The 26071-nt window shown below is 54.7% G+C and overlaps 2 protein-coding genes across 2 annotated transcripts; both read right to left on the bottom strand.

The window, feature by feature from the left end:
- Positions 1–2044: 2044 nt before the first annotated feature.
- LOC122379161 (trypsin-1-like) lies at positions 2045–7598 on the bottom strand. Its single transcript, XM_043361119.1, has 2 exons — positions 7486–7598; positions 2045–3718 (listed from the first exon to the last, which is right to left on the bottom strand). Exons 1-2 carry the CDS (start codon positions 7534–7536, stop codon positions 2462–2464), a joined length of 1308 nt encoding a protein of 435 aa, XP_043217054.1. The 5' UTR covers positions 7537–7598; the 3' UTR covers positions 2045–2461.
- A 2687-nt stretch (positions 7599–10285) lies between these two features.
- LOC122379158 (zinc finger MYM-type protein 4-like) lies at positions 10286–24462 on the bottom strand. Its single transcript, XM_043361112.1, has 20 exons — positions 23607–24462; positions 23092–23243; positions 22682–22814; positions 22388–22489; positions 21620–21965; positions 21055–21293; positions 20527–20740; positions 20012–20166; positions 19527–19651; positions 19094–19212; positions 18514–18804; positions 18013–18221; positions 17501–17693; positions 16002–16219; positions 15486–15729; positions 14021–14146; positions 13132–13271; positions 12666–12774; positions 11520–11610; positions 10286–11285 (listed from the first exon to the last, which is right to left on the bottom strand). Exons 1-20 carry the CDS (start codon positions 24345–24347, stop codon positions 11090–11092), a joined length of 4143 nt encoding a protein of 1380 aa, XP_043217047.1. The 5' UTR covers positions 24348–24462; the 3' UTR covers positions 10286–11089.
- Between the last annotated feature and the right edge of the window lie 1609 nt (positions 24463–26071).

The raw sequence follows: 26071 nt of genomic DNA, 5'->3' as shown, positions 1-26071 counted from the left end.
AATCACATTACGGCATCAAAGTTAAAAATGTGCATATTTATGTTTACAGCCTAATCCTCTTTTGAAATAGTATCAGCATTGACATGTTGCATTTCCCTGATGCATTGCAGTGTGATATGCAGAAGCTTTGCTGATTTCATAATTCACCAGTATAACGCCTTTTGAGGCGACTAACGGAGCGAGCGAGAGGGTGGGCCTTGCACGTGCGAAATTGCGAGGAGGTACCTCCAACTGACTTATGCACGGCACCCTTCTAACCGGTCTCTAGCGATGTGCCAAATTTGGGCACAATCGGTCCAGCCATTCTCGAGATCTGGAAGCGGCACCTCGCACGTGCGCAGTGCAAAATGGGTCCCAACTGACTTGTGCACGGCACCCTAATAACTGGTCCCTAACCATGTACCAAATTTGAGTGCCATCGATCCAGCCGTTCTCGAGATCTGGAAACGACCCCTGCACGTGCGCACGTGCAGCAGCACCCCAACTCTGGCACATGGATATGCAGTGCCTAGTGGGTGCCTACCTACATGCCAACTTTCAGCGCAATCGGCCAAGTAGTTACCGAGATATTGCAACAATTACAAAACTGACACCTCTTCGTTCTGCACGTGGCACGGCATAAGGGGTCACCCACATGCATCGGGAATAGTCCAATACTTGGTAGAAGGAATGAAGCTACCCTACAAAAATTACCGCGTGTAAATCAGTCAAGTGGTTGCTGAGATATAAGTTTCGCAAAAGCGTCCGCACGACCGGCCGGCCGCTCATACTCAGAAATTTCCGTTAACCCGCGCCCCGTAGGGGGGGGCCGAAACGCCCCCCTGTCCTTTTCGGTCGATATCTCCTAAACGGCTGGAGATATCGCCACCAAACTTTCAGGGCCCCTCCGGGCATCAATTTTACACATTGTGACAAAAACTTTTTTCCAGAGGCTGTGATAGGTTGGCCACAAATGACGTCAGAGTGACGTCATGTTCTGTCATTTTCGACCGAAAAAAGACCTTCGCGAGAAGACCTGTCAGGCCTACAGCTTTGAAGATACAGAAAAATGATCAAGACATAAAAGGTGTATAATTGACAGGGCTACAAAACTGCTATCTCGGATTTTTGAAATTTTTGAGTTTTGATCCCCAAAAATCAAAAAAGCATTTTTTGGGATATATTAGCCAAAAAATCCAAAAAGTTTTTTGAGTTTCGAAAAAACCGGAATATATGTGATAGTACCTACCGTTTTCTATCTACATACCAGATTTCAGATCGATACCTCGTTTTTTGGCCAAGTTATAGCGAAAAAACTGTTCAAAAATGATGACGTCAAATTTTCAAACTCGATTTTTGGCAATTCTAGAACTCGTAGAGCAAAACAAAGACCACCATTAGACTCCCCGTGACGAGCTGCATCTAATGGATACCCATTTTATGCAAAAATATCAACTTTGAAATTTGACCTAATTTGACCTGACCTTGACCTGACCTTCACCAAAACGTGACCTAGGCTGGCCCCAAAGGCTGCCTAACCCACATAATCGCATTTGTCATGTAAAATGGACCATAAAACATGCATCACACGACACATTCATATTGTGACCCCCGGTGACCTGACCTCGCTGTGACCTGACCTGGTATCAGTGACCTCAGATAGCAAAGTATGTGTTTGACGAACAATATACCATCGATGGTTTTCAATAAATTACCAATTTACTCGATTTCACAGCACATTTCTTGAATTGCCTGTGAACGGTGAAAATATGACCTTTGACCTGACCTGTGACGTCATCGGTTTGACCTAGGTCAATGAAATTTGGTCACAAGGTAGTTCCCGGGTAGGGCTATCAAACGCCGTTTGAATTTTGAAAATCGGCAGGTAACTTTCCGAGATCTTAGGGGGGGGCCGAAACGGCCCCCCCCCCCTACGGGTGGTAGGGTCCGCCGGTAGCCCTACGGGGCGCGGGTTAATCTAAGGAAAGACTCCGCTCGCTTCGCTCGCTCCGTAATTACCCAATCACTATGCTTTATGTCAGACTCCGATTACAAACTCAACTAGTCGTCTCTTTGTCAGTAATATATTAACTATTTTAGAAGTAGCTCTGTTTAGTTCAAGGATGTTCTATTGAACCTAAGGCACGGAGGGCAGCGACCAGCTACTTGCCTTCTACCACATTTTTTATGTAGATTTTCCATGCTAAGCACACAGTAAAGTTGTCTATATACAGAGAGTCAGAAAGTGAGGATGGTGAGGTTGCCGGCGGGCCGGTTGGCTGAGTTCACTGGGCCTAAGTAAGCCTCTGACCTCAGGTCAACCGATCGTCCCGCTGACACTGGTCGGGGAGCCGCCGAGCGCGAGTGGCGGGACGCAGCGACTCCCCGACTCCCCTCTCCTCCCGGCACCGACCCGACCGTCCCCGCCTCCGTCCACACCCGACCCGACCGCCGGCCAGCGCTGACTTAACGGCGCCGCCACCTAGCACGTGTCAGCGTCTCCGTTGGTCTTGGCGACCACCCAGTTGGCGAACTTGGACACCCTGGCGTAAACGCCCGGGTAGGAGGCGCGGCCGCAGCCGCGACCCCACGACACCACGCCCGTCTGCGCGAACTGGCCGTTCTTCTGGTGGAACATGGGTCCGCCCGAGTCGCCCTGGCACGCATCCTGCACCCCGAATTGGTTGGCGCCGCTGGCGCAGATGGCGTCTGAGTCGATCTCGTCCGGCGAGTAGGACGTGTCGTACTTGCACCGGTCGAGGCTGAGCGTTTTCTCGTTGGTCGACTTGAAGAGCTGGGTGTTCATGTGGGCGGCGTTCTCGGCTGTCTTGCCCCAGCCGGCGATGGTCATGTCGACGTTGTCTCCAATGGGGGCCGAGTCGAGGCAAATGCTACCGACGCCGAGCGCTTTGAAGTCGAGCGGACTGGAGAGCCGCACCACTGCCACGTCGTTGAGCGGTCGGTCGCTGTCCCGCGGGGTGTAATTATCGTGCAGGATGACCTCCGAGGCGTTCACGATGGCCGACTCGTCCGGCCGCGTGGTGTCAAAGTCGTTAAGGTAGGCGTAGACGAGCGCCGGGACCACGTGTCCCACGGCCGCCCGCTGGTGGTCGAAGCAGTGCGCGGCCGTCAGCAGGAAGACGGGGCTGATGATGGAGGCGCCGCACGGCTCGTAGTACCAGTCGCCACTCTTGGTGTAGTAGGCCGACAGGCGCGCGATGAACTGAAACTCGCCGCGATGCGAGGTCGCCCAGTTGATGCCGCGGCTCTGTAGGTCGTAGCCGCGGAACGGCGGCGAGCCGGGCACGCCGCGGGACGGAGGCTCTCCCGGCACGCCGCGTGACGGAGGCTCCCCCGGCACGGCGCGCTGCGTGTGCCACTGGTGGCGCGGGCTCGGCGGCACGCGGCGGTTGGGGCGGACCTCCCGGTCGTCCTCGGACCACCTGTCCTGGTCCCAGCGGTCCGCCTCCTCCCGGCGGTCCTCGTACTGGGCGCGGTCCCAGTGGTGAGCCGCCCTCCTCTGCCAGTCCTGGGCACGGCCCTCTGACCTGTCTTCGTCCACCGCCCGCGGCCCGCTCAGTTCACGGTCCAACTCCTTCCTGTCCTGGAGCTCGCGGCGGTCGTAGTCGGAAGACGAAGAGCGATCAGCGGGGACTCTTCGGCTCCCGTCGTACACGCTACGAGACGGGAACTTGGACCGTGTTCCGTATTCCTTACGAACGTCCCAGCTGTCCATGCGCTGAAAAGCGACGCGGTAGTCAGTAAACCGTGAGGCTGAACAAGGGGAAAACGGGAAAAACATTAAAGTCATAAGCTTTTAGAGAACTGTTTCAATAGGTATGTAGGTATTGTCGCGGAGGCGCGGAAGGAGAGACGACTGAGCGGGCCGAGACTTGTATTGCAACTGTGGTCGACTGGTAGACTGGTTGGGGTTCGCCAGTGCCTGTGCGTTATATGCAAGGTGGTTGCACAATGAAGGACCGGTCCGCCGACCTTCTGGTATATCTAGGTCGTCGGGCGGTGCCGTCACGAAGGGGAAAGTGACGGGTATTTCATTGTAACAAAGCTTGAACGTGTACTCTCTTTATCATGATATGGAAGAAGGGAATCGGTCCCACATTATCTTCCCTCCCCCAGGGAAGCGTAGGGAACCGAAGCGATCATAACAAAGAGAGGAAACGTTTAGCTGACGGAGAAAGAAATTTCCATATGAGCGTATCACAAAATGGTATGAACAGATAAGTAAGTTTCGTGACAATTACACCTACTACCGGGCGATCCCTCCGCACTCTTGGCGGGGACGGTCCCTGGGCATCTCCATGGCCCTCGGCATCTCTGGCCGAATATCAACACAATATAAATTCAGTGAATTGACGACGATTAACGTATTTGAATGTTCATACCGTTCAGAGTATGCTCGTTCTACGTTTACTAGTGTCAAAATGACACGGCAAAGTGCAGGCAAAAATTAAACGCACTTGCAATTTCTCCGTGAATTTTGGGGTGGGCAACCACAATGAAGCGCAACAAACGACAGAACACTGACGAAAACGGATAATGAAACAGTACGGTTTTTGAAACACATCGAAGTTAAAACAAATTTCACAGCACAATTTCACTGTCACTTTTGGACGAAAATACAGCAAAAGTTCATAATGGGTGAATTTTCTTGATTTTGGGTGTCAAGTTGTCTTGAATTTAGCGTTGAAGTTTTTGTTTTATCTTCTCTCCTCCGATCTTGAGTCCTTCGGCGAGGTGGTGTCCATCACTCGATGATGCTGAGGAGGACGGCGCGGGCTGATGAGCCGTGCGCTGTCGGCGGGCTCCGTAGTAGTCCAGGGTAGCTGATGACCTTGCCGCAGGGCAGATAGTCTTGCTGGGCAGAGCTACTCACTGGAGACGGTGCTGCTGGACGATGACGAGTCCAGGATGATCAGCTCCCTAGTCGATGACGCGACGTAGGGGCGATACACTGTCACGGAGCACGGACTAACCAGTCTGCGATGTCAGTGCAGATGTAGAGGCTGGGGTCCGTGGTGAGGGGCACAAGTCCCCTCGACCGCCGCTGCCACCATTGTCGCGGAGGCGCGGAAGGAGACGACTGAGCGGGCCGAGACTTGTATTGCAACTGTGGTCGACTGGTAGACTGGTTGGGGTTCGCCAGTGCCTGTGCGTTATATGCAAGGTGGTTGCACAATGAAGGACCGGTCCGCCGACCTTCTGGTATATCTAGGTCGTCGGGCGGTGCCGTCACGAAGGGGAAAGTGACGGGTATTTCATTGTAACAAAGCTTGAACGTGTACTCTCTTTATCATGATATGGAAGAAGGGAATCGGTCCCACAGTATGCAGCATTTTTTTAGCATACCTGGGTATGGGTATGGAGACATTAGTAAACGTGACGGCCAGCTACCTATTAACCCGCGCCCTGCTGGGGGGGGGGGTGTTTGAACACCCCCCCCTTGTGGTTTTTCGCAAATATCTCAAAAACGGCGGCGCGGAGCGCCGCCGTTTTTTGTACACCTTATCATACATCAATTCTACACATGTTGTGAAAATTTCAGACCAAGGTCATTCAAGGTCAGGTCACCAGGTCACTTGAAGTGACCTCACCTCATAAAAAGTTTCAATATCTGTCATAGCTACACCGAGTGACCGATCGCTTTAAAACTTTCAGCAATTGCTAAGAGCAATAGCATGTACAAAATGTATATCTCAGAATTTTGATATCGATGACCTAAGGTCAGGTCAATTTTGCGACCTCCCCATTATAAGTCAATGGGAGAAAATTCAAAAGTGCGCCTCTTTTCGACGAAAGACATTATAAACACTCCCAAACACTGAATTACAAGTGGTTTAGACACACTGAACATGGAAATGGTGTCCGTGACCCCTGTTTATGCCCTGAGGTCATCTTAGGTCACGAATGGTATCTAACAGTTTTTCGCAAATAACTTTTGATAGAGGCATGCTAGAGCGATGAAAACGCCTTAGATGTGTTCAGCTCGACGATACGGATCGACTGATATGCAACATGACCCTTTCCGGTCAGGTCATGACCTTGACCTGAGGTCAAATTTTCAAGTTGACCTTTCAAGGTCAAGTTATAGTTCATTCGATGCGTCTTGACGAGAGGAACACGATGCCGGTAAAAGTAAGCTCGTACAAGGCTTGGGTCAAAAGTTATTGCAGAAAAACTGTTTCCGAAAAAATCGGCTATTTTTGCAGTTTTTGCCCCCTGCAGGCAAAACCGTTGACGTTAGGCCAAATCTGAGAGAATTACTCAGAAAGGGCGTTAATAGGGCTATCGAATGCGCTTTTCCGCGGCGCTGTAGCTCTATTGGTTCCCGAGTTATGCGTTGGCTTCTTGGAAATTGTCGACATTCGACCTGGAAATCGGCGAAATTTTGCCTTCAATGACCTCTGGTGACCTGACCTTTGACCTGACCAAAAAATTGACCGAAGTGATTTCGTCATTATTTTTGACGCTCTTTCGAACGCCGCCTTCCGCGTATCTCTACGTGGCCCAGGAGCCGAGTTAGAAGGGGGGGGGTGTTCAAACATCCCCCCCCCCCCCCCAGCAGGGCGTGGAAATCCAGGACCCCCAGCTGGGCGCGGGTTAAAGCACACGTGTTCGGTATTTCTGTGAGCCAACGTCAGGTGCTCGTGCCAATGTTTTCCCAATGTAGTTAGGTGACAGGTGCCACAACGTCAAGCACACCATTTACTGTAAGAATCACTTCACATCTTATAGTTTTCTTGGAACGGTGGCCGCTATCGAGCATAATTACGGAGCGAGCGAAGCGAGCGGAGTCTTACGTATGTAGAATAACGGAAATTTCTGAGTATGAGCGGCCGGCCGGCCGGCCGTGGTCACGATTCTGCGACGCTTATATCTCAGCAACCACTTGACCGATTTACACGCGGTAATTTTTGTAGGGTAGCTTCATTCCTTCTACCTAGTAGTACCTATTGGACTATTCCTGATGCATGTGGGTGACCCCTTATGCACGTGCCACGTGCAAAACGAAGAGGTGTCACTTTTGCAATTGTTGCAATATCTCGGTAACTACTTGGCCGATTGCGCTGAAAGTTGGCATGTAGGTAGGCACCCACTAGGCAATGCATATCCATGTGCCAGAGTTGGGGTGCTGCTGCACGTGCGCACGTGCAGGGGTCGATTCCAGATCTCGAGAACGGCTGGACCGATGGCGCTCAAATTTGGCACATGGCTAGGGACCGGTTAGTAGGGTGCCGTGCAAAAGTCAGTTGGGACCCATTTTGCACGTGCGCACGTGCAGGGTGCCGCTTCCAGATCTCGAGAACGGCTGGGCCGATTGTGCCCAAATTTGGTACATCGCTAGAGACCGGTTAGTAGGGTGCCGTGCACAAGTCAGCTGGAGGTACCCCCTCGAAATTTCGCACGTGCAAGGCTCACCCTCTCGCTCGCTCCGTTAGTCGCCCCAAAAGGCGTTATACGGGTGTGTAGAAGTTTAGTGCAACTTACCACGGCCACAGCAGTGGCCAGCAGACAGGCTGCCGCCAGCCAGAGCCTCATGTTCGCTAGCTCTGAGGTCCGGAGTCGGTGCGGAGGAGGGGTCGCCGGTTCGTCTCTGCCGCCGCTGCTGTCTTGGTGCCGGCCGCCCGCTGCTTATATGGGTCCTCTGGAGCCACCCACAGCTGGCGGTCCTCACAGTGTGACGCTGAGGTCGGCTGCGGTCAGCCGGCTCCGGCAATCGCGCACCCCTCCTCCGTGCCGCGCGTCACTCTCAGCCGTCACGGCGGTCTGGAGCGTCACTCTCAGCCGTCACGGCGGACAGGAGCGGCACCGGCAGCCGTCACGGCGGACAGGAGCGGCACCGGCAGCCGTCTCGGAGTGACCGCAGACCTGCTGCGGTCCGCCGCGGCCGGCCGGCTGTCTCACCGCAGCGCGACGTCGGCCTCAGACTCTGACCGAGCTCTAACCGCGCGCCGCGCGGGCTGGCAGCGGCGTCAGACTCTGACCGAGCTCCGACCGCGGGCTGGCAGCGGCACCTGGCTTCGACGGGCAGCGCCACTCAAGCGGGCCCAGAATGCACGATATTGCTATCTGCCGCCGGATAGAAGATGTCACACTTTTGAATCAGGGAGCTCAACTATACAACTGAAACTTCAACGAAATTCACTATTCGTTCTCTGCTGGCGCAGATGTGACTGCGAAATGCGAGACATTGAAATGTTCAAATCGTATGGTAAATGGTATATTTTTCATTAATATTCTTCCCTTTTCATGTTAGTTATCCTCAGATTAACGTAGGCAGTTTCCTTAATCCTTCCGGGACGTTAGTGGATCTGACAGTGATGAGAGAAAAAACAACAACAAAGAATCGCGTGATAAGATTAAGTTTTTCCCTCGACAAGATCAATCACACTGTTCTCTTTCCTTCTTCGTGACTGTTCCTAGTGTTCCACCAGAGTCACAGCTCTTTCTAGCGATCAACACGGTCGAACGAGCCTACACCCGGCGCGCTACAAATAACGAACGAGGCTCGCCGTCCTCGGCCGGCTGAGCGCAGACGGCAGACCTGGGAGGGTAGGCTGTGCCGCAGCGCTCGAGAGTCGCGCGGCACAGTCTACCATTACAGTGGATATTCGCACCGCCTGTAGCCGCGCTTTCGGTGAGGCAGCATGTCCCAACAGAGTGCGACAATCGACATACATGATACAGGGTTCGCCACGGGCAGCAAAATCCCAGTCCAGCCCGGCCCAGGCCCATGGGTTCACAGCCCGGCCCAGCCCGAACCCGTTCATAGTAAAAGTGTCAAAAACCAGCCCGGCCCAGCTCGTCAAAAATGAATGGGAATGAAACAATCTTTTGAGAGCAGCATGCACAATACATATCATACATGTATGCTTTATAATCATTAACCCGCGCCCTGCTGGGGGGGGGGTGTTTGAACACCCCCCCTTGTGGTTTTTCGCGAATATCTCAAAAACGGCGGCGCGGAGCGCCGCCGTTTTTGGTACACCTTATCATACATCAATTCTACACATGTTATGAAAATTTCAGACCAAGGTCATTCAAGGTCAGGTCACCAGGTCACTTGAAGTGACCTCACCTCATAAAAAGTTTCAATGTCTGTCATAGCTACACCGAGTGACCGATCGCTTTGAAACTTTCAGCGATTGCTAAGAGCAATAGCATGTACAAAATGTATATCTCAGAATTTTGATATCGATGACCTAAGGTCAGGTCAATTTTGCGACCTCCCCATTATAAGTCAATGGGAGAAAACTGAAATGCGCCTCTTTTGGACGAAAAACATTACAAACACTCCCAAACACTGAATTACAAGTGGTTTAGACACGCTGAACATAAAAATGTTGTCCGTGACCCCTGTTTATGCCCTGAGGTCATCTTAGGTCACGAATGGTATCTAACAGTTTTTCGCAAATAACTTTTGATAGAGGCATGCTAGAGCGATGAAAACGCCTTAGATGTGTTCAGCTCGACGATACGGATCGACTGATATGCAACATGACCCTTTCCGGTCAGGTCATGACCTTGACCTGAGGTCAAATTTTTAAGTTGACCTTTCAAGGTCAAGTCATAGTTCATTCGATGCGTCTTGACGAGAGGAACACGATGCCGCTAAAAGTAAGCTCGTACAAGGCTTGGGTCAAAAGTTATTGCAGAAAAACTGTTTCCGAAAAAATCGGCTATTTTTGCAGTTTTTGCCCCCTGCAGGCAAAACCGTTGACGTTAGGTCAAATCTGAGAGAATTACTCAGAAAGGGCGTTAATAGGGCTATCGAATGCGCTTTTCCGCGGCGCTGTAGCTCTATTGGTTCCCGAGTTATGCGTTGGCTTCTTGGAAATTGTCGACATTCGACCTGGAAATCGGCGAAATTTTGCCTTCAATGACCTCTGGTGACCTGACCTTTGACCTGACCAAAAAATTGACCGAAGTGATTTCCTCCTTATTTTTGACGCTCTTTCGAACGCCGCCTTCCGCGTATCGCTACGTGGCCCAGGAGCCGAGTTAGAAGGGGGGGTGTTCAAACACCCCCCCCCCCCCCAGCAGGGCGTGGAAATCCAGGACCCCCAGCGGGGCGCGGGTTAACGTGTTTTTGAGTCCTACACACTGCACAGTAATAGTCTACCTAGTTATGGTTTCTGTCTCAGTCGCGAAACCCAGCCCATTTAAAAAGTTCTCATGGCCCAGCCCGTCCATAGCCCAATAGCCCATCATCCTTCATAGTTGAGGGCCCAGCCCAGCCCGTAGCCTGGCCTGGCCCATGGCGATCACTGGCGACATACACAAATGCTGAGAAACATGTATAGTATATTGCATAAGAAACAACACAGCGTGCCCAAAGTTGCGTCTCCATTGTCTTGCCTGTATGGATCAACAGGCCCGTATCAAACTCTGCACAGATTATCGACAATTTATTATGCTGGTCGTCTGATGTTCAACAAAACACTCACCCAACAATTGTGAGCGCAATGCTGAAGAACACCCGCCAGAAACACCCCAACCGGTGACACATCGCGCCATCTCTCGGCAAATATCATACAGGTAAGGAGCAACACGGGATGAGACGGCATCGGTGCGTCGTGAAACGGAATGGTACGCACCAACATGTAAAACACCGGATGAATGAGTTCGCAGAGTGGTGGGCGGGATCCACACAGCGGTGCACACGCTGCAAAACGGTATCTGAAAGTGGCTCGGGGATCGCCAACGTCGGCCTGACGGACGCCTCAATCTTGATGCGAGTCCGTACCACAGTCAATGGTGGGGCGGCGGCGTCATCCTGACCGCCGAACAGGACAGACTTGTACTTCACCAACTCAGCAACTGTGCCAACCAATCTTGTTCGATGCTGTTCTTCATACTCGTTGCAACAACCAACAGACAGCTTATCGCTCCAGTCCCCCTCCCCCTCCCCTCCCGGAGTGATTAACATCAGCGGGGGAGCACTCTACAGGCACCAGGCAGTCTCCGGGTGACCCCTGCCGTTCCCTAGGAGCGGTTTGATTGGTCAGCTCGGCCGAGGGCCGGCTGACTGGCCTGGCAGTCGGGTCCTCCCAGACGGCACGGCGCACCGCGCCGCGTCTCAGAGTGACCGTCACGAGCCATCGCCGCCGGTGGCGCCCAGTAGCGCCGCCTGCAGCTCGCGGACCGTCAGCAGTCGGGAGAGCACCTGGCGTAGCGCCTCGGCCGCCAGCGGCTCTGACGAGAACCACGCGTCGCCGTCGGGCCGGCCGTCCGCGGCTGGCGTCAGATACAGCGGCGCAGAGCGGGAGCTGCGCTCCGCCGCCGGGCTGCGGAGGGAGGCAGGGGGGGGGGAGTCAGAGACGGTACTGTTAGGGACGAGCGGGAGAACTTTCCGCAGACGGTCGTGAACCGGAGAGCGAGGCGTCAGGGAAGGGGCTACTAAATATTGGGCAGAGCTACGGAGTGACGCCGGGTATCGCATCACACCACATTGATGACAAGCAGGGTACCCTGCAGGCGTCGTGGTCCGGCCCCTCCCCAGCACCCGACCCGGCACTCACCACCGGCTTAGGTAGAACTCGATGAAGCGCACCGGACACCGGAACGGGTCCTCCTGGTTCGCCGGCATCTCGAACGTCTTACTTCGCTTGTCTGCAGAAACACGAAACCAAATTTATCAAGACATGCGCCAAACCGCGGTGAACACCGGCCACGTGGATAAAGAAATGATTGAATAACCAGTATAACGCCTTTTGGGGCGACTAGCGGAGCGAGCGAGAGGGTGGGCCTTGCACGTGCGAAATTGCGAGGGGGTACCTCCGACTGACTTGTGCACGGCACCCTATTAACCGGTCTCTAGCGATGTGCCAAATTTGGGCACAATCGGCCCAGCCGTTCTCGAGATCTGGAAGCGGCACCCTGCACGTGCGCACGTGCAAAAAAGGGTCCCAACTGACTTGTGCACGGCACCCTAACTAACCGGTCCCTAACTGTGTACCAAATTTGAGCGCAATCGGTTGAGCCGTTCTCGAGATCTGGAAACGACCCCTGCACGTGCGCACGTGCAGCAGCACCCCAACTCTGGCACATGGATATGCAGTGCCTAGTGAGTGCCTACCTACATGCCAACTTTCAGTGCAATCGGCCAAGTAGTTACCGAGATATTGCAACAATAACAAAACTGACACCTCTTTGTTTTGCACGTGGCACGTGCATAAGGGTTCACCCACATGCATCGAGAATAGTCCAATACTTGGTAGAAGGAATGAAGCTACCCTACAAAAATTACCGCATGTAAATCGGTCAAGTGGTTGCTGAGATATAAGCCTCGCAAAAGCGTCCGCACGGCCGGCCGCCCGGCCAATAATAATCAAAGTAGTAATCAAATATAGTAGAATAATCAAAGTAGTAGAAAGGACCGGCTAGAACGTGACTTCGTCTAGGTGAAGTAGCAAAGCAACACCTGAAAGATCTTTATCTTTAAAAAATCACAATATCAAATAATAGATACGAGAACTGAAACTCTAGACGAGAAGCACTCCAAGATTCTAACATCATAACACTATTGTAGTGTCTGAAAGCCAAGCACGATGCTCTATGCCAACCTCTCCCTGAAGGGCCAACACTAATCACTTAGCGAGGCACGACTCTGCCCGCCTATCGGACCTGTATTTTAGACCTTACACCGATGTCGTGTAATCACTTACAGACGTTACGCGAGTCCAGCAGTCGCAGTGAGCTCTGCTTCAGCCGGCTCTTGAGGTTGATGCTCTCCTGGATCATGGCGAAACTGAGCTTCTGGTGCCACTGTAGCGACTGAGAGCGAATAGAGGACGGCGCCGTCAGTGCCGGCAGCGGCAGTCGGGTACACATTAATGAGGGATGGACAGATAAAAATCCATCGAGCAGACGCCTATAAGTTCCATTGTTAACGCTTGCCTTGGAACAGAGCGCACTGTATTTGGCGACAACATACAATTCAGCTTACTCAGAGGTGGCTGCGTTAAAGAGAATGTTCCAACTTCTGTCAAGGACATTTTATAGCAGTCGTACACCCATTCATTATCCACCAGTTAGAGGCAACGGTAAGCCCGCTGTAATAGCTTTACGGCATAGCTGAAGACCATAACATCTCTCATCACTGCAGATGACGATCCCCACAGGTGAACTCACGCCGATGAGGAAGTACTTGGTGACAAAGTAGATGACGGTGGTGACCAGCGACTGGGGCGAGTGGGCGCCCAGCACGCGCGCCTCCCACAGCTGCCGCTCCTCCACGTGGGTGGTCAGCACGTGCCGCCGCGGGTCCGCCTCTGTGGGGAGGGGGAGGGGGTTAGCACGTGCCGCCGCGGGTCCGCCTCTGTGGGGAGGGGTGGGGGGGGGGGGGGTCAGCACGTGCCGCCGCGGGTCCGCATCTGCGGGGAGGGGGAGGGGGTGGTGAAGTCAGCACGTGCCGCCGCGGGTCCGCATCTGCGGGGAGGGGGAGGGGGTTAGCACGTGCCGCCGCGGGTCCGCCTCTGTGGGAGGGGGAGGGGGTGGTGAAGTCAGCACGTGCCGCCGCGGGTCCGCCTCTGTGGGGAGGGGTGGGGGGGTCAGCACGTGCCGCCGCGGGTCCGCCTCTGTGGGAGGGGGGGGGGGGGGTAGCACGTGCCGCCGCGGGTCCACCTCTGTAGAACGGGGAAGGGAGGGGAGCAGATGGGTTAACGGGTCTCCAGGGAGACCGAGTACCATCAGCCTGGTCAGTGGGCCCGCCTCTGCAAGTCAAACGGCAGGATTAGTCCTTCCCTCATGGGGCTCAGTTTGTACTGGCCCAGCTACCACAGTTGCCGCTGTCAACAATACACGGGCAGACGCACTCAAAGGTAACTACAAAATCAACCCGACCCGGGATTATCTATCAAACGCTATACGACAGCTATATGGACAGTTACCATCCCCATACGAGACCTGTGAGATGAGCGCCCATTTTATGACGCGACAAACTAAAAGGTGCACATTTCTCGAGTCCAGACAGACTCCGAGACCATGTCGAGCATCCCTCCCCCCCCTGGTTCCAACTCACCGGCCCTGCTGATGTCCTCGACGAGCGGCTCGAGTCGCTCCTGCAGTGCGGCTCCGACCTCTGCGTACGACTCGCCCCAGAACAGGCTGTCCCAGCGACGGTGTTCCAGCAGGTACACCTGGATCCCTGCCGGACAGATACACAGTGGGTTACAGGCTGTCCCAGCAGGTACACCTGGATCCCTGACGGACAGACACACAGTGGGTTACAGGCTGTCCCAACAGGTACACCTGGATCCCTGACGGACAGACACAGTGGGTTACAGGCTGTCCCAACAGGTACACCTGGATCCCTGCCGAACAGAGACGGTCGGTTACAGGCTATTCCAGCAGGTACACCTGGATCTCTGACGGACAGACACAGTGGGTTACAGGCTGTCCCAACAGGTACACCTGGATCCCTGACGGACAGACACAGTGGGTTACAGGCTGTCCCATTTAGTCCCAACCGGTACACCTGGATCCCTGCCGGACAGACACAGTGGGTTACAGGCTGTCCCAGCAGGTACACCTGGATCCCTGCCGAACAGAGACGGTCGGTTACAGGCTATTCCAGCAGGTACACCTGGATCTCTGACGGACAGACACAGTGGGTTACAGGCTGTCCCAACAGGTACACCTGGATCCCTGACGGACAGACACAGTGGGTTACAGGCTGTCCCATTTAGTCCCAACCGGTACACCTGGATCCCTGCCGGACAGACACAGTGGGTTACAGGCTGTCCCAATCGGTACACCTGGATCCATGACGGACAGACACAGTGGGTTACAGGCTGTCCCAACAGGTACACCTGGATCCCTGCCGGATAGACATGGCGGGTTACAGGCTGTCCCAACAGGTACCTACACCTGGATCCCTGACGGACAGAGTCACGGTGGGTTACAGGCTGTCCTAACAGGTTGTACACCTGGATCCCTGCCGGATAGACATGGTGGGTTACGGGCTGTCCCAGTTGGTACACCTGGATCTCTGCCGGATAGACATGGTGGGTTACAGGCTGTCCCAGTGCGGAACAGTAGGTACACCTGGATCCCTGCCGGACAGACACAGACACAGACACACAGACAGACACTAGTTGTCCCAGCGTGGAACAGTAGGTACACCTGGATCCCTGCCGGACAGACACGGTCGGTTACAGGCTGTCCTAGCGACAGCGACGGTGTTCCAGCAGGTACACCTGGATCCCTGCTAGACAGACACAGTAGGTTATCAACAGTTAGAGGGCCGAGTCGGAACATCGTTAACTGACTGTCTGGAAAGGAGATTTGAGGTGTGCACAGGAGGAAATAGCCCACCGAATCGCATCTCCTTACAGTTCCCTCACACTACCATGCATTCTCACCCTCCTTTCTTGCGTATATTTCCACAAAGTTCTGCACTAGTACAGATCAAAAAGACTTTTTACTTCTTTCCCCGAATCCCCCTCCCCGTAGCATCCGGTCCGCCCTCTGCGCACCCTCCTCACCGAGTAGCAGGTAGTGGAGCAGGTCGGGTGCGTACGGCTCACCGCCGGGCCTCCTCAGCTCTCTGACCAGCGCGCGCAGGCCGGCCGCCAGCTCCGACGGCGTGGCCTGCAGCGGATCAGCCACCAGCCGCTCGTGCGTCTCCGAGTCGGTGCCGGACTGAGCCGAGTCGGAGTCACAGACCGGCAGCGGCCGGCGGTTCCGCTCCCGGATAAACTGCTCGAACACGCGCACACACCACGTGTACTGCCGAGCAGAGGGGGCGGTCGGGGCAGCGTCAGAGAACGATGTCGAAGGTGAGGCTATCGTGTGCAGAAAATCAGCTGACAAAGTACACACTGTAAGTGAATATAGTTAGCAGTGTATCATTAATGCAAAAATACGATGGTGCGAATAGCTAGCCTGATCATTTAGGTTCAATGACACAATGTCTCATCCTGACCATATCATATTCTGCTTCGATACTTATTATCCCCGACCACCACCTTCCCTTTCATACCTTGACGGCTCTGGCCTACCTTTATAGCGCTCCGGTGGCAGGGCAGCGACTCGTCCACCGGTCCCACGAACTCTGTCCGCTGCGGTGCGGCGCCGTCCCCTGCCTCCGGCGGTCCGCCGGGCCGCGCCTGGGGCTCGGTGGGCGGCGCACGCAGCAGGGCCGCCAGGTCCACCCGCGCAGCGACCCCGTCCACAGCGACGGCTGACGGCGACGGTGGCGACGGACGGCGCGGGCCCGCTGGCGACAGGAGGGAGGGGGAGTTAGTCAGAGGGTGGATACTGGCGACGGGCGGGCAGGGGGAGTTGGGGAAAACAGAGCCAGACTCGCGAGGGGACGACTCTCGATTCGCTACCTACTAAATGTTCGCATTCACCAATCGCAATAGTTATTCGCTAACTCGCTCCTTTATCATCTTCCCCGTCCGTTCCACACTCAATCACGACCCCACCGCGCCCACACTGCCTCGTTTGATCAGTCCCTACGATTCACATCTCACCCAGCCCACCAGTCTCGCAGCCCTCGACCCACCGCCGTTTCGTCTAGTCTCGCGTTCGGTTACAATCGGCTTCGTTTTGTCACGAGCAACACGCTCTTTTTGTGTAGCTCTAGTTTAACGGGGTGGGCGAACGGCTGAGGAATGTGCAACCGACCCTACCTTATACGCTGGGCGCTGTGAAAATTCACACACGGGCGAAGTTTGAAAACTTAACTCGGCCAGTCAAAACGAAACGTTGTGCTTCTCTACTAAAAGCACCGTCGCTCAAACCGAGCGATATTTTCCACGCGAAGTCAGTCAAGCGTCACTTCTTCGGCCAGTCAAACTCTACAAAAGGAATATGTGGCATAGCTGACGTTCAAAATTATTCATATTAGATTCTAACATCATCGGACAACATGATTGTCTCTATCGAACTAACGCGGGACACCCAGCTGGCTTATGGCATGCGCTGTGACCTCATTCGGGTCGTTGGGCTACATCGTAACCTTTTTCACTTTGCAAACATCTTCAATTACATTCGCGAAATGTATATTTACAATGAAATGTACACAAAATGGAACATTTTGGTCACCTGGCAGTAGGAAAGCAGAATGTTAGTGAAAATCGGGCAACGTTCTCATCAGAACACCCTTTCGACATAAAAACGTAACTGCCAACAGCTGGCATTGCACGTGGAATAAGTCATGCAAACAAATCTGGATGCAAGTTCAATACGACTTGTATCTACCAATGTGGTTAAATTTCCACGTCTGAGCATTTCCATCATATTGTTTCCGCAATGTTCTGTCATGGTCAAATCGCACAGTTCCCCCAACTACTGGCCGAAAGGCTTAAGTCATGCTTCCCGAAATTGGAATGCACGCGCCCAGCGCCCCTAAGAATGCGCCCCGCGCCCCTCCGCACCCATTACTGTTCCCGTTCCTAGCCGGGCGGTCCGTCACAGTCCCACCCTGGGAGTGCCGCCGGGGGCGGGTCTGACGGGTCGGGCGGCCTCCCCTCCCCGCCCCGCGACCGGTCACCTTTCCGGCGTTTGTGCGGCGGCGGCCGGCCGGCGCTGTCCACGCTGCCAGAGTCGGAGCCGTCCGCGTCGCTGTCCGGAGTGCCGGGCCCGTCCGAGCCGTAGGCCAGCTCCGGCTCCGGGCCCGAGTCGTCCGAGACGGAGCCGGCCGAGCGGCGCCGCTTCCCGGCCACCGGCCGGCCCGGAGAGCCCTCCTGCCGCCGACAGACAGACCGGTGGTCAATGGGGCAGTGGGACGCAGGGAGGCAGACGTTAGCGACAGGGGACAGCGGCAGGCCAGATGAGAGACCGTCCACACAGCTCATTTAGGTCCCTCGAGAACTCGATCAACTCACCTTGGTCACCTAAGGCCACCCCACAGCCCACTACCACCCCTGACACCGCTCTCCCTGACCATCCCGTCGTTCGATGCCGCCCATGACCTACCTAGGTTCCCCAAGACTTGCGCAGCTCACTCCCGCTCCTGAAGGCCACCCACAGCCCACCCGCCCGCTGGGCCCGCCCGTTCCTCACCTGCCGGTACTCGGCGGTCCGGTGTACCGCCGGCAGGCCACAGAGCAGTCGGAGCGCGTCCTCGGCGCCACAAAGCAGCGGCACCGGCACCGGCAGCATCAGCGGCACGGGTACCGGCACCGGCCGACTGTACATCATCATCGGCACCGGCACGTACATGGGCACCGGCACAGGCAGCACGGCCCCAGACTCAATCGGACCGCAGGCGTCTGGTGGCACACCGCACAGTGATAGGAGACTGAACGTCAATACATACATCAGTAATATATCATTAGCAAATCGCAATTGCATTGGTCCCTCAAGGATCGTATGTCGACCGAGCAACTAACAAAGTAAGTTCGTCCGTTAGATGATGCTTATCATTCTAAGAGAATCAATCGAAGTGAGTTATTATCCGCATCAGCCGATACCAAACCCAGGCCGTGGCGAATTTCCAGTGACCAAGACCACCTGCCCCAACCGCCGCCTCCACCGCCTCGCTCCCTCTACCCCCTGTCTCACCGGTCTGTGTGGCGACGGTGGCCGTCTGCTTGTCCTCCCCCTTCCTCGGCTGCACCTGGACGCAGACGTTCCTCCTGAAGACGGGCGGCGGCGGCATCAGCACCAGGGACGGGTGTTCGCGCACACCGGGCAGCGTGCCGGCCAGCGGCGCCGCCCCGCCGGCCGCCGGAGGAGCCGCCGCGGCGCCGTCCGCCAGGCTGATGACTGACTGAATCTGCGGCAGCGCCGCGGACGCCGCCGCCGGCGCCACGCCGTTGGAGACGGGCTGCGAGTCTCCGGTCCGCTCCGAACCTGGCGGGGAGGAGCGGGATGAGTCACCGGGCAGGCTGTAGAAACTGGATAAAACTTTCCATATCTGGACAGCCTCATCCAGCCCAAAACTACCACAGACAGGGATTTAATCCACCCAAACGTACCAGGAACAACGGCAACTACGTCTCCAGCCTCATCGAAACCGAATATCTAACGAGACCACAAAAAAGAAAGGTGTCTACTGACTACCACTCCGCCGATAAAGCGACACGGCTTAGCTGCGACGTTGGTTGAGCCTGTGCAGGGGAGGGTGACCGGCGAGTCTCACCTGCGGCTCGCGACGCCTTCTTGAAGGCCATGGCGCACTTGGTGCCGCAGAAGATGTTCTGAGAGTTGGTGGTGTTGGCGAGAGCCGACGAATCCATTGCGGTGTGACAGTGCGCGCAGCTGCCGGCACAGGAAGTCGGTATATCAGTCACTGCGACCGAGTCAGTAGCACAGTCAACACTAATCAGTCAGTCAGTCAGCCAGCAGTCCATGACTCAGCAGCCGGCTGGGGGAACTAGACCGACGGAACCGGAACAGTCAGAACCAGTCAGTCAGTCAGTGGCTGCAGGGTGACACTGACACCCGGAGTCATCTTACTGCCAGAGACTCCTCAGTTTGCTCTGTCCTCTAGTCCCGCCACCCTGCTAGGTTGTGGTCCGATGCGTTCGCCGCAGTTTCCACGGTTGATCAGTTTGCTATACATGTCCACTGACCTGACTGTCCTGGTCGTGGTCCGGGGTCCGATGCGTTTGCCGCAGTTTTTCAGACAGTGCACCGAGCAGTAGAGCCCGTCCTTTTCCGCAGTTATTTCCATCATGTCGAAGTTGTATTTCTTCACCTGCCGGTTCACAGAAAACACCACACCACCTTTGGTCACTCTGTCCACATCTGCAAACGCTTAACAATTAACACAGAACTAATAGCGAGCCGTTATCTCTTTTCATGATAATTCAATGAGCGATGACAGGGTACACACAAACGCACCCGGAAACGTAATCAACGCGACACCATGCAGTTAAACGATAGCACACTACAATACCCGCTCCGGCAATTGCCCCTAGATCCGCAGAACCGTCTTCCACGCCATACCCCGAGTCCGGCGGCGCTCCCCGATTACCAGCGCCGGATCCCCGGCACTCTGACGGCGCCCACCTCGCGTCCCTCAGTGCTGCCGTGCGCGGGCCGCGGCGGTGCGTACCTTGCAGTAGCGACACGAGACGATGCGCCGGTTGCAGAGGACGAACACGTTGGAACAGCTCTGCGAGCACAGGTTGGCCGCCACCGAGCCGTTCCACACGCGGAACTGGGTCATGTTTTTGGTCACCAGCAGCGACTTGCACACGGCGCACGTGTCTGAGAAGGGAGACAGCACCAGTGAGTTAAACAGAAACACCAGATCTACCCACCAACGCAGCCGCGAGCAAACTCCGTACCTTACTACGCGCATACCGAGCGAACTCCAAAAGATGTTCCCACCCATGCACCGATCGAGCCCATAGTATCTCCACTTCTCACACAACAGCCGTGCTTCCTTATAGTCCCCCATCCCCATTTATGTATCGAGTGTACCCGCTGATATCTCCCCGGACCCCACACAATCTTCGATCTCTCCCTCTCCTCATCCAACCCCAGTCCCCCACGTGCCGACCGTGTCCTTCATATCTCCCATTTCACAAACTGAGCAAAAACGACAAGATCTCCCCTCTCACATACCGAGCGGACCCTCGTCCTTGATGGCGAACTTGTACGCCTTGAGGCAGATCTGCGAGCAGAGCTGTTTGACGGGCTCGTCGGGCCGCACGGCCACCTTGTGCTCGATGATGGTGTTTTTCAGACAGACGGAACAGTTGGCCTGTACGGGCGGCTTCTTGCCGCCCTCGCTGTGCGTGGTCTTGTACTGGGTCAGACACGACTGGCTGCAGAACTCCTGACGGCCGAACAGGAAGGGTTAGTCACGGGTACGGCTGTGGCAGTCTGGACGTGGGCGAGACGTGGAACGTCAGTAGCTGATATAAGAAATGGCAATAAAAGCGAGACCAAAATAGCTCGGGACCGTCATATTCTACCTTCAGCAGTACTATCCAGTATCCAGTCATATTTCGACACGCTACAAATTCATCCACACGCAGCGCTGTGACCAAATGCGGCCAGCAAAGTCTATTGAATATACAAATATACAGACACCTTTTTGGTCGCTGAGAGAGTCACCCGTCGAGGCCGCCACCGCGGCCGTATACTGACCTTGAACTGGTGAGAGCCGGCACTCCCGACCGGCGCCAGGAAGCTGCCCTGGAAGCGAGTGATGTCGCGCTGGCAGTAGCTGCACACCTTGAGCCGCTTCTTGAAGCCGTCCAGGCACAGATTGCTGCAGAACTGGCGCACGTCCGAGCCAAAGCGGACGCAGTACTTGCCCATGACCAGCTCTGGCAGGTCGAGCTTACAGAACACGCACGACGAGCCGTCCTTCTTCTGGTGCTCGACTGTAAGACGGACGGGGCGGGGCGCAGATGGTCAGAGGGAGGGGGAATGGACGGCTCGACAGCGCGTCACGAGCACCGTGCGACAGGTGGGAAACACCCAACACCGTAAAATATCTCAGTCAAGTGCGTTTTTTCGTGTACATTTCGCTGAACTAGTAGCAATATCACCTGGCCTTACAAACATGCCTCTGGTGTCCGCTTGACCAAATCAATCCACCATCCCGAGTAATATCAGCCCTTCCGCTCGAACCTCCCAGGCAGCCCTCCAGCTTGCACCCCCCCCCCCTTTCCGTCTCTCACTGTTCCCAGCTCTCCCTCCCTCTCACCGGCGCAGGAGGGGGAGCAGAACACCATCGTCTCCCAGACGGTGCGCTGCAGCCGCTGGGAGGTGTTGTTCAGCAGGATCGGCAGGCCGCACGCCGCGTTCTGGCAGACGGTCCGGCTGCGGCTGGAGCCCGGCGGCACGTCCCCGGCCGGGGTCGGGCCGCCGCCGCCGGACGGAGTGGAGGGGGTGGCGGCCGCAGAGGCCGGCGTGGCGGCGGCCGCCACCGCGGGAGAGGAGAGAGAGGTGACGCTGGCCACTGTCAGACTGGTGGCCGGACTGGCGGCCGGCGGCGCGGCCACGGCCGGGATCGACAGCGTGCTGCCGTCGCTGCCAATGTTCATACGGCCCTGCGCAGACGGAGATAGTTAATATGGCATTGCCGACAAGTAAAAATAGACATTATGGCTTGCATGGAGTTATACAGCCAATACATAAAACAAAAGAACAGCAAACTTACCACGTATTGTGTTCATGTGTAACACGACGATCAAACAACCAGTAACGTCTTTCATACCGAAATATAAAGCTCGTTTACAGTTTAAAATCGAGCCACATAAGTACAAATCATCATACACCTGTCTCAGTACTATCTGCGGCAAAATCCCTGATTATCGTCTTGGTGCTAAATGGGGCGCACCAGCAACAAGGTTATATCGCTATCGGCTATACCACAGGAAAAGACATTACCCAGCTACCAACTGGACCGACTACTGACTGGCTCCCCTCACGCCACAGTTGCGGACGGTCCGCCCGGCCGGCCCAGTCTCACCGCCTTCACGTTGTTGACGCACTGCTCCAGACACTCGTCCGAGCAGATGACGTTGCCGCTCTTGGCGCCGTTCGCCATCATCATGTACTTGATGGGCTTCACCTGGGGAGCGGGTAGAGCGGCCGTTAACGGAAAGCCGACATGAAGTCATCACCGGCACGCAAACGGGAACATTGGCGGCCGCAGCCATGAAGGCACAACAGCTAAATGCACGGCACTACCCTCTCCCATTCCATTCCATGGTCTCGACTTGCCATGACAGGCACGCTCGCAGGGGGGGGGGGCGGCACTCACCCAGTGGCAGCCGATGCACTTGCTGTGCCGGGAGGAGAGGAGTGTAGCGCCCATCGCCGTGCCGGCGGGCACCACGGCCGGCCGAACCGCCAGCGGCCGCAGCGACTTGCCGCCGCCGGCAGCCTCCGACGCGCTGTCGGGCACCGGGCAGGAAGGTCAGACACGGGTCACAGAGGTCAGACACGCGTCATAGAGGTCAGACACGTGTCATAGACGTCAGGCACGGGTCACATATGGCCAATGATCAAGACACAGAATGGTCCATGGGACTGAGATGGTCAGATACTGATACCGTTCCACTGCATGGAGTCTTATTACGGATCCATCTGATCATTTGATTTAACGAGCGACCCGCAGCACCGCAGTACCGTCCCCGTCCGACCGTGCAGCCGGCACCTTCATTCACTCACTCCTTGTAGATGGGTGTGACGATGCCGTAGGAGGTGGGCAGGCCGACAGCGGCGTGCGGCGACCGGTCCACCACCACAGTCACTCCCTCGTTGGACGAGTCGGCCGCGGCCTGTCCGTTCAGCCGGACACCACCGCCCCCAGAGCCGCCGGTCTGAGCGGCGCGGAACGCGAGGGTAAATGTGGGGGTTTGGTGGACCATATGTAGCGCGAAATATTTGTGTAAACACGAACAGGAGCTCCTCCGGTACAATACTGCGATACGAGTAGAAACGGTTGTCCTACAATCACCTTTACACTTTGAAAGTATCCGTACACCCTGCACACCTACCTTATCCATTTTACCAATAAATTGCTCCTCACCACCATCAAACACACCGCTTTGACCACACATTGCATTAGAAGTCACTTGAAACCCATATACAAGCTGCTGCATCTCGCAGCCCCGGCGGTCACTATCACAATACGAGCTAGCCCCCCCCCCCCCCCCTGGTTCAGTGTAGCTGGTCGGACTCACCTTCGCGCTGCCGGCGGTGGCCGGACCGGTCCCTCCGGCCGCCGGTGGCGGCGACCGGCCGTTGGTGGCCTCCACAGGCTCCGGGTCGTCGCCGTCCTCCTCCGACTCGTCCAGCGTGCTCACCGTCGCCGCCGAGATGACGCGGATCTGCTTCAGCGGCGAGCTCTTGGGCGGCTGGTCAGCCGGCACGTCGATGTCGATCACGGTCACGTGCGGGTCGTCGGCCAGCCGGGGCTCCTCCTTTTCGACAGTCAGCGCCTCGGCCTCCCTGTCGGCGGCCGCCGCACTGCCCTCTTCAACCGGCACTTCCATCACCTCGTCCGCAGAGTCAGACGCCACCTCGTCCCCGCCCGGCTTCGCCTTTTCACTTCCACCCGAGTTCGCCTTTCCACTCTCGCCCGAGTTCGCCTTCTCACCGCCGACAGTCGCGTCGTCAGACTCTGCTCCGTCGGACACCGACTCGACATCCGTAGCGACACCTGCCGCGGCCTGTCCCGACCCGGCGCCGCCCCCTGCCGTCGGGCCGGCGCTCTCCGAGGCGCCACTGTCGCCCGAGTCACTGGAGCGGGTCCGCCCCCCGGCCGGGGTGGAGGGCCCGTCCGCGGCGGAGTCGGAGCCGGCCGAGCCGCGGCGGTCGGAGCCGGCAGTACTGCCCTCCGCCGACCCCATACTGTCCTCGGTCGGCGCCGGCGGCGAGGCCGCCACCGAATCGGCGCCGGAGCCAGTATCTTCTGCACTCATCACTGTCTAAGAATGGAGAATGCTATGCACTAGTGTGACATGTGTGTCTTTGCACTTCCATTTGTGCAAAGCCAGTCAATCAGAAATGTCCCAAAAACAAATGGTCAGCAGCTTCTGCAAAAAAAGAGAGTTATATTTAGGCTTTATGGTTTTGAGGGCTAGCTCCTGATGCCTGGTACAATACCTAGGCATTTGACTGTAAATTTGGACAAGCATGGGAATGATAGTCTTCACCTTGTTATTTGCAGCTGTTAACCTATTAGCAAGGTTTGGACCCTGTGATACTTCAATATCAACTCTGCACTTGGACCCCTGAATGATAAGCAAGACTAAGAAAATAGTGACAATCATATTCATTTCAAAATGATACTAGCTTTGGTTTCCAGAAAAGCTAAACTTCACCCAACAAGAAAGGAATAATATATATTTCATAAATCATATCACAGGGTACAACCTATAGGGAATCTGGTTTTGAAAATCAATAGATTTGATATGACAATGATACTGTGTCACAATCACAGTGATGCTGGTGTGAGTGCCAAGCTAACATTATGGATGCTTGCCTATAACCTAAGGGATTAATTTTCTTAGAGATTCAATTTATTAAAACGATATGCTAAACCAGCAAAATGCTGGTATCCAATCACATTAAATCTAAGCCAGTTTGATACCAAAACTAGAAAAATGTATTTACCAGTCAAAAAACAACATGTCAGAACTTTTACATGAAATGTTGCCTTATTCATTTAGAAGAGGTTAATCGCTCAGACTATCATGCTTACATTGTATGTATAGCATAGCATGAACAACCTGGAAAACATGGCATGTGAGAGAGCCACCAATGGATATTTGAACACAATAAATGCTAAAAGGTAAGTAATTTAGCCATAGAAATGGACACAATTCAATCATTCAGGTATCTACCTATACAAAAACAATCCACATGGTTCTCCTATACAGAGATTGTTAATACACAAATTGGCATGAATCCCTGGTAAAAGTTATACAATTATGTTCAAAATTCCTATGTCCAATATCCAAAAACAAATTTGTTTGAGCTTCGTAATATGGAATAATTGTATCACTTTTTCCTCGTATTCTGCCAGGAAATTAATTGTGAGTGACAAATTAAAATAATTTATTCTACATTTTCGCAGGTGGCAAACTGTGAGGGTGTCTTCTTGCCAACAAAATTAAATTGAAAAGAAATTAGGTATTCAACACCCATCTATTACCTACATCTCAAGCAATAAGAGCATCTCAAATCCATTTCAAATTGAAATACAGAGCAACATCTATGCCATTTAAATTCAAGAATAGCAAGTTGGAGATCAACCTAACAACACACCCACATGCGCCCACCGCGTCCACCATAAAAATACAAGTCCCTATATACACCATAAAATCAAAACTCAAACGTGTCAAAATTCCAACAAAGATGGCAGCACGATGCGTAAACGCCGTTCACGCTTCCGTTCAACTAGCATGAAATCAAATAAATTGTAGTCTACATTTGATGACGTATGAGTAGGATAAACGGAATTATTTGCCATCAAAAGGCCTTATCAATGGTCTGAAATATTTTTCTTATTTAATCGATCGATTTCTTTTTTATTATGGCAGCACCGTATGAGTTACAAAGGGTAAATAACTAATTTGTTCAGAATACGTCATCAAAAAGCATAATATTTTTCTTGAACTTTTCTGTCCATCGGCCACTGCGT

This window comes from Amphibalanus amphitrite, unplaced genomic scaffold (genome assembly GCF_019059575.1).
Source record: "Amphibalanus amphitrite isolate SeventyFive unplaced genomic scaffold, NRLGWU_Aamphi_draft 000072F_arrow, whole genome shotgun sequence".
Taxonomy (NCBI): Eukaryota; Metazoa; Arthropoda; class Thecostraca; order Balanomorpha; family Balanidae; genus Amphibalanus; species Amphibalanus amphitrite.
Note: the sequence above shows the minus strand (reverse complement) of the source record. Positions and strands in the feature narration are given on the sequence as shown.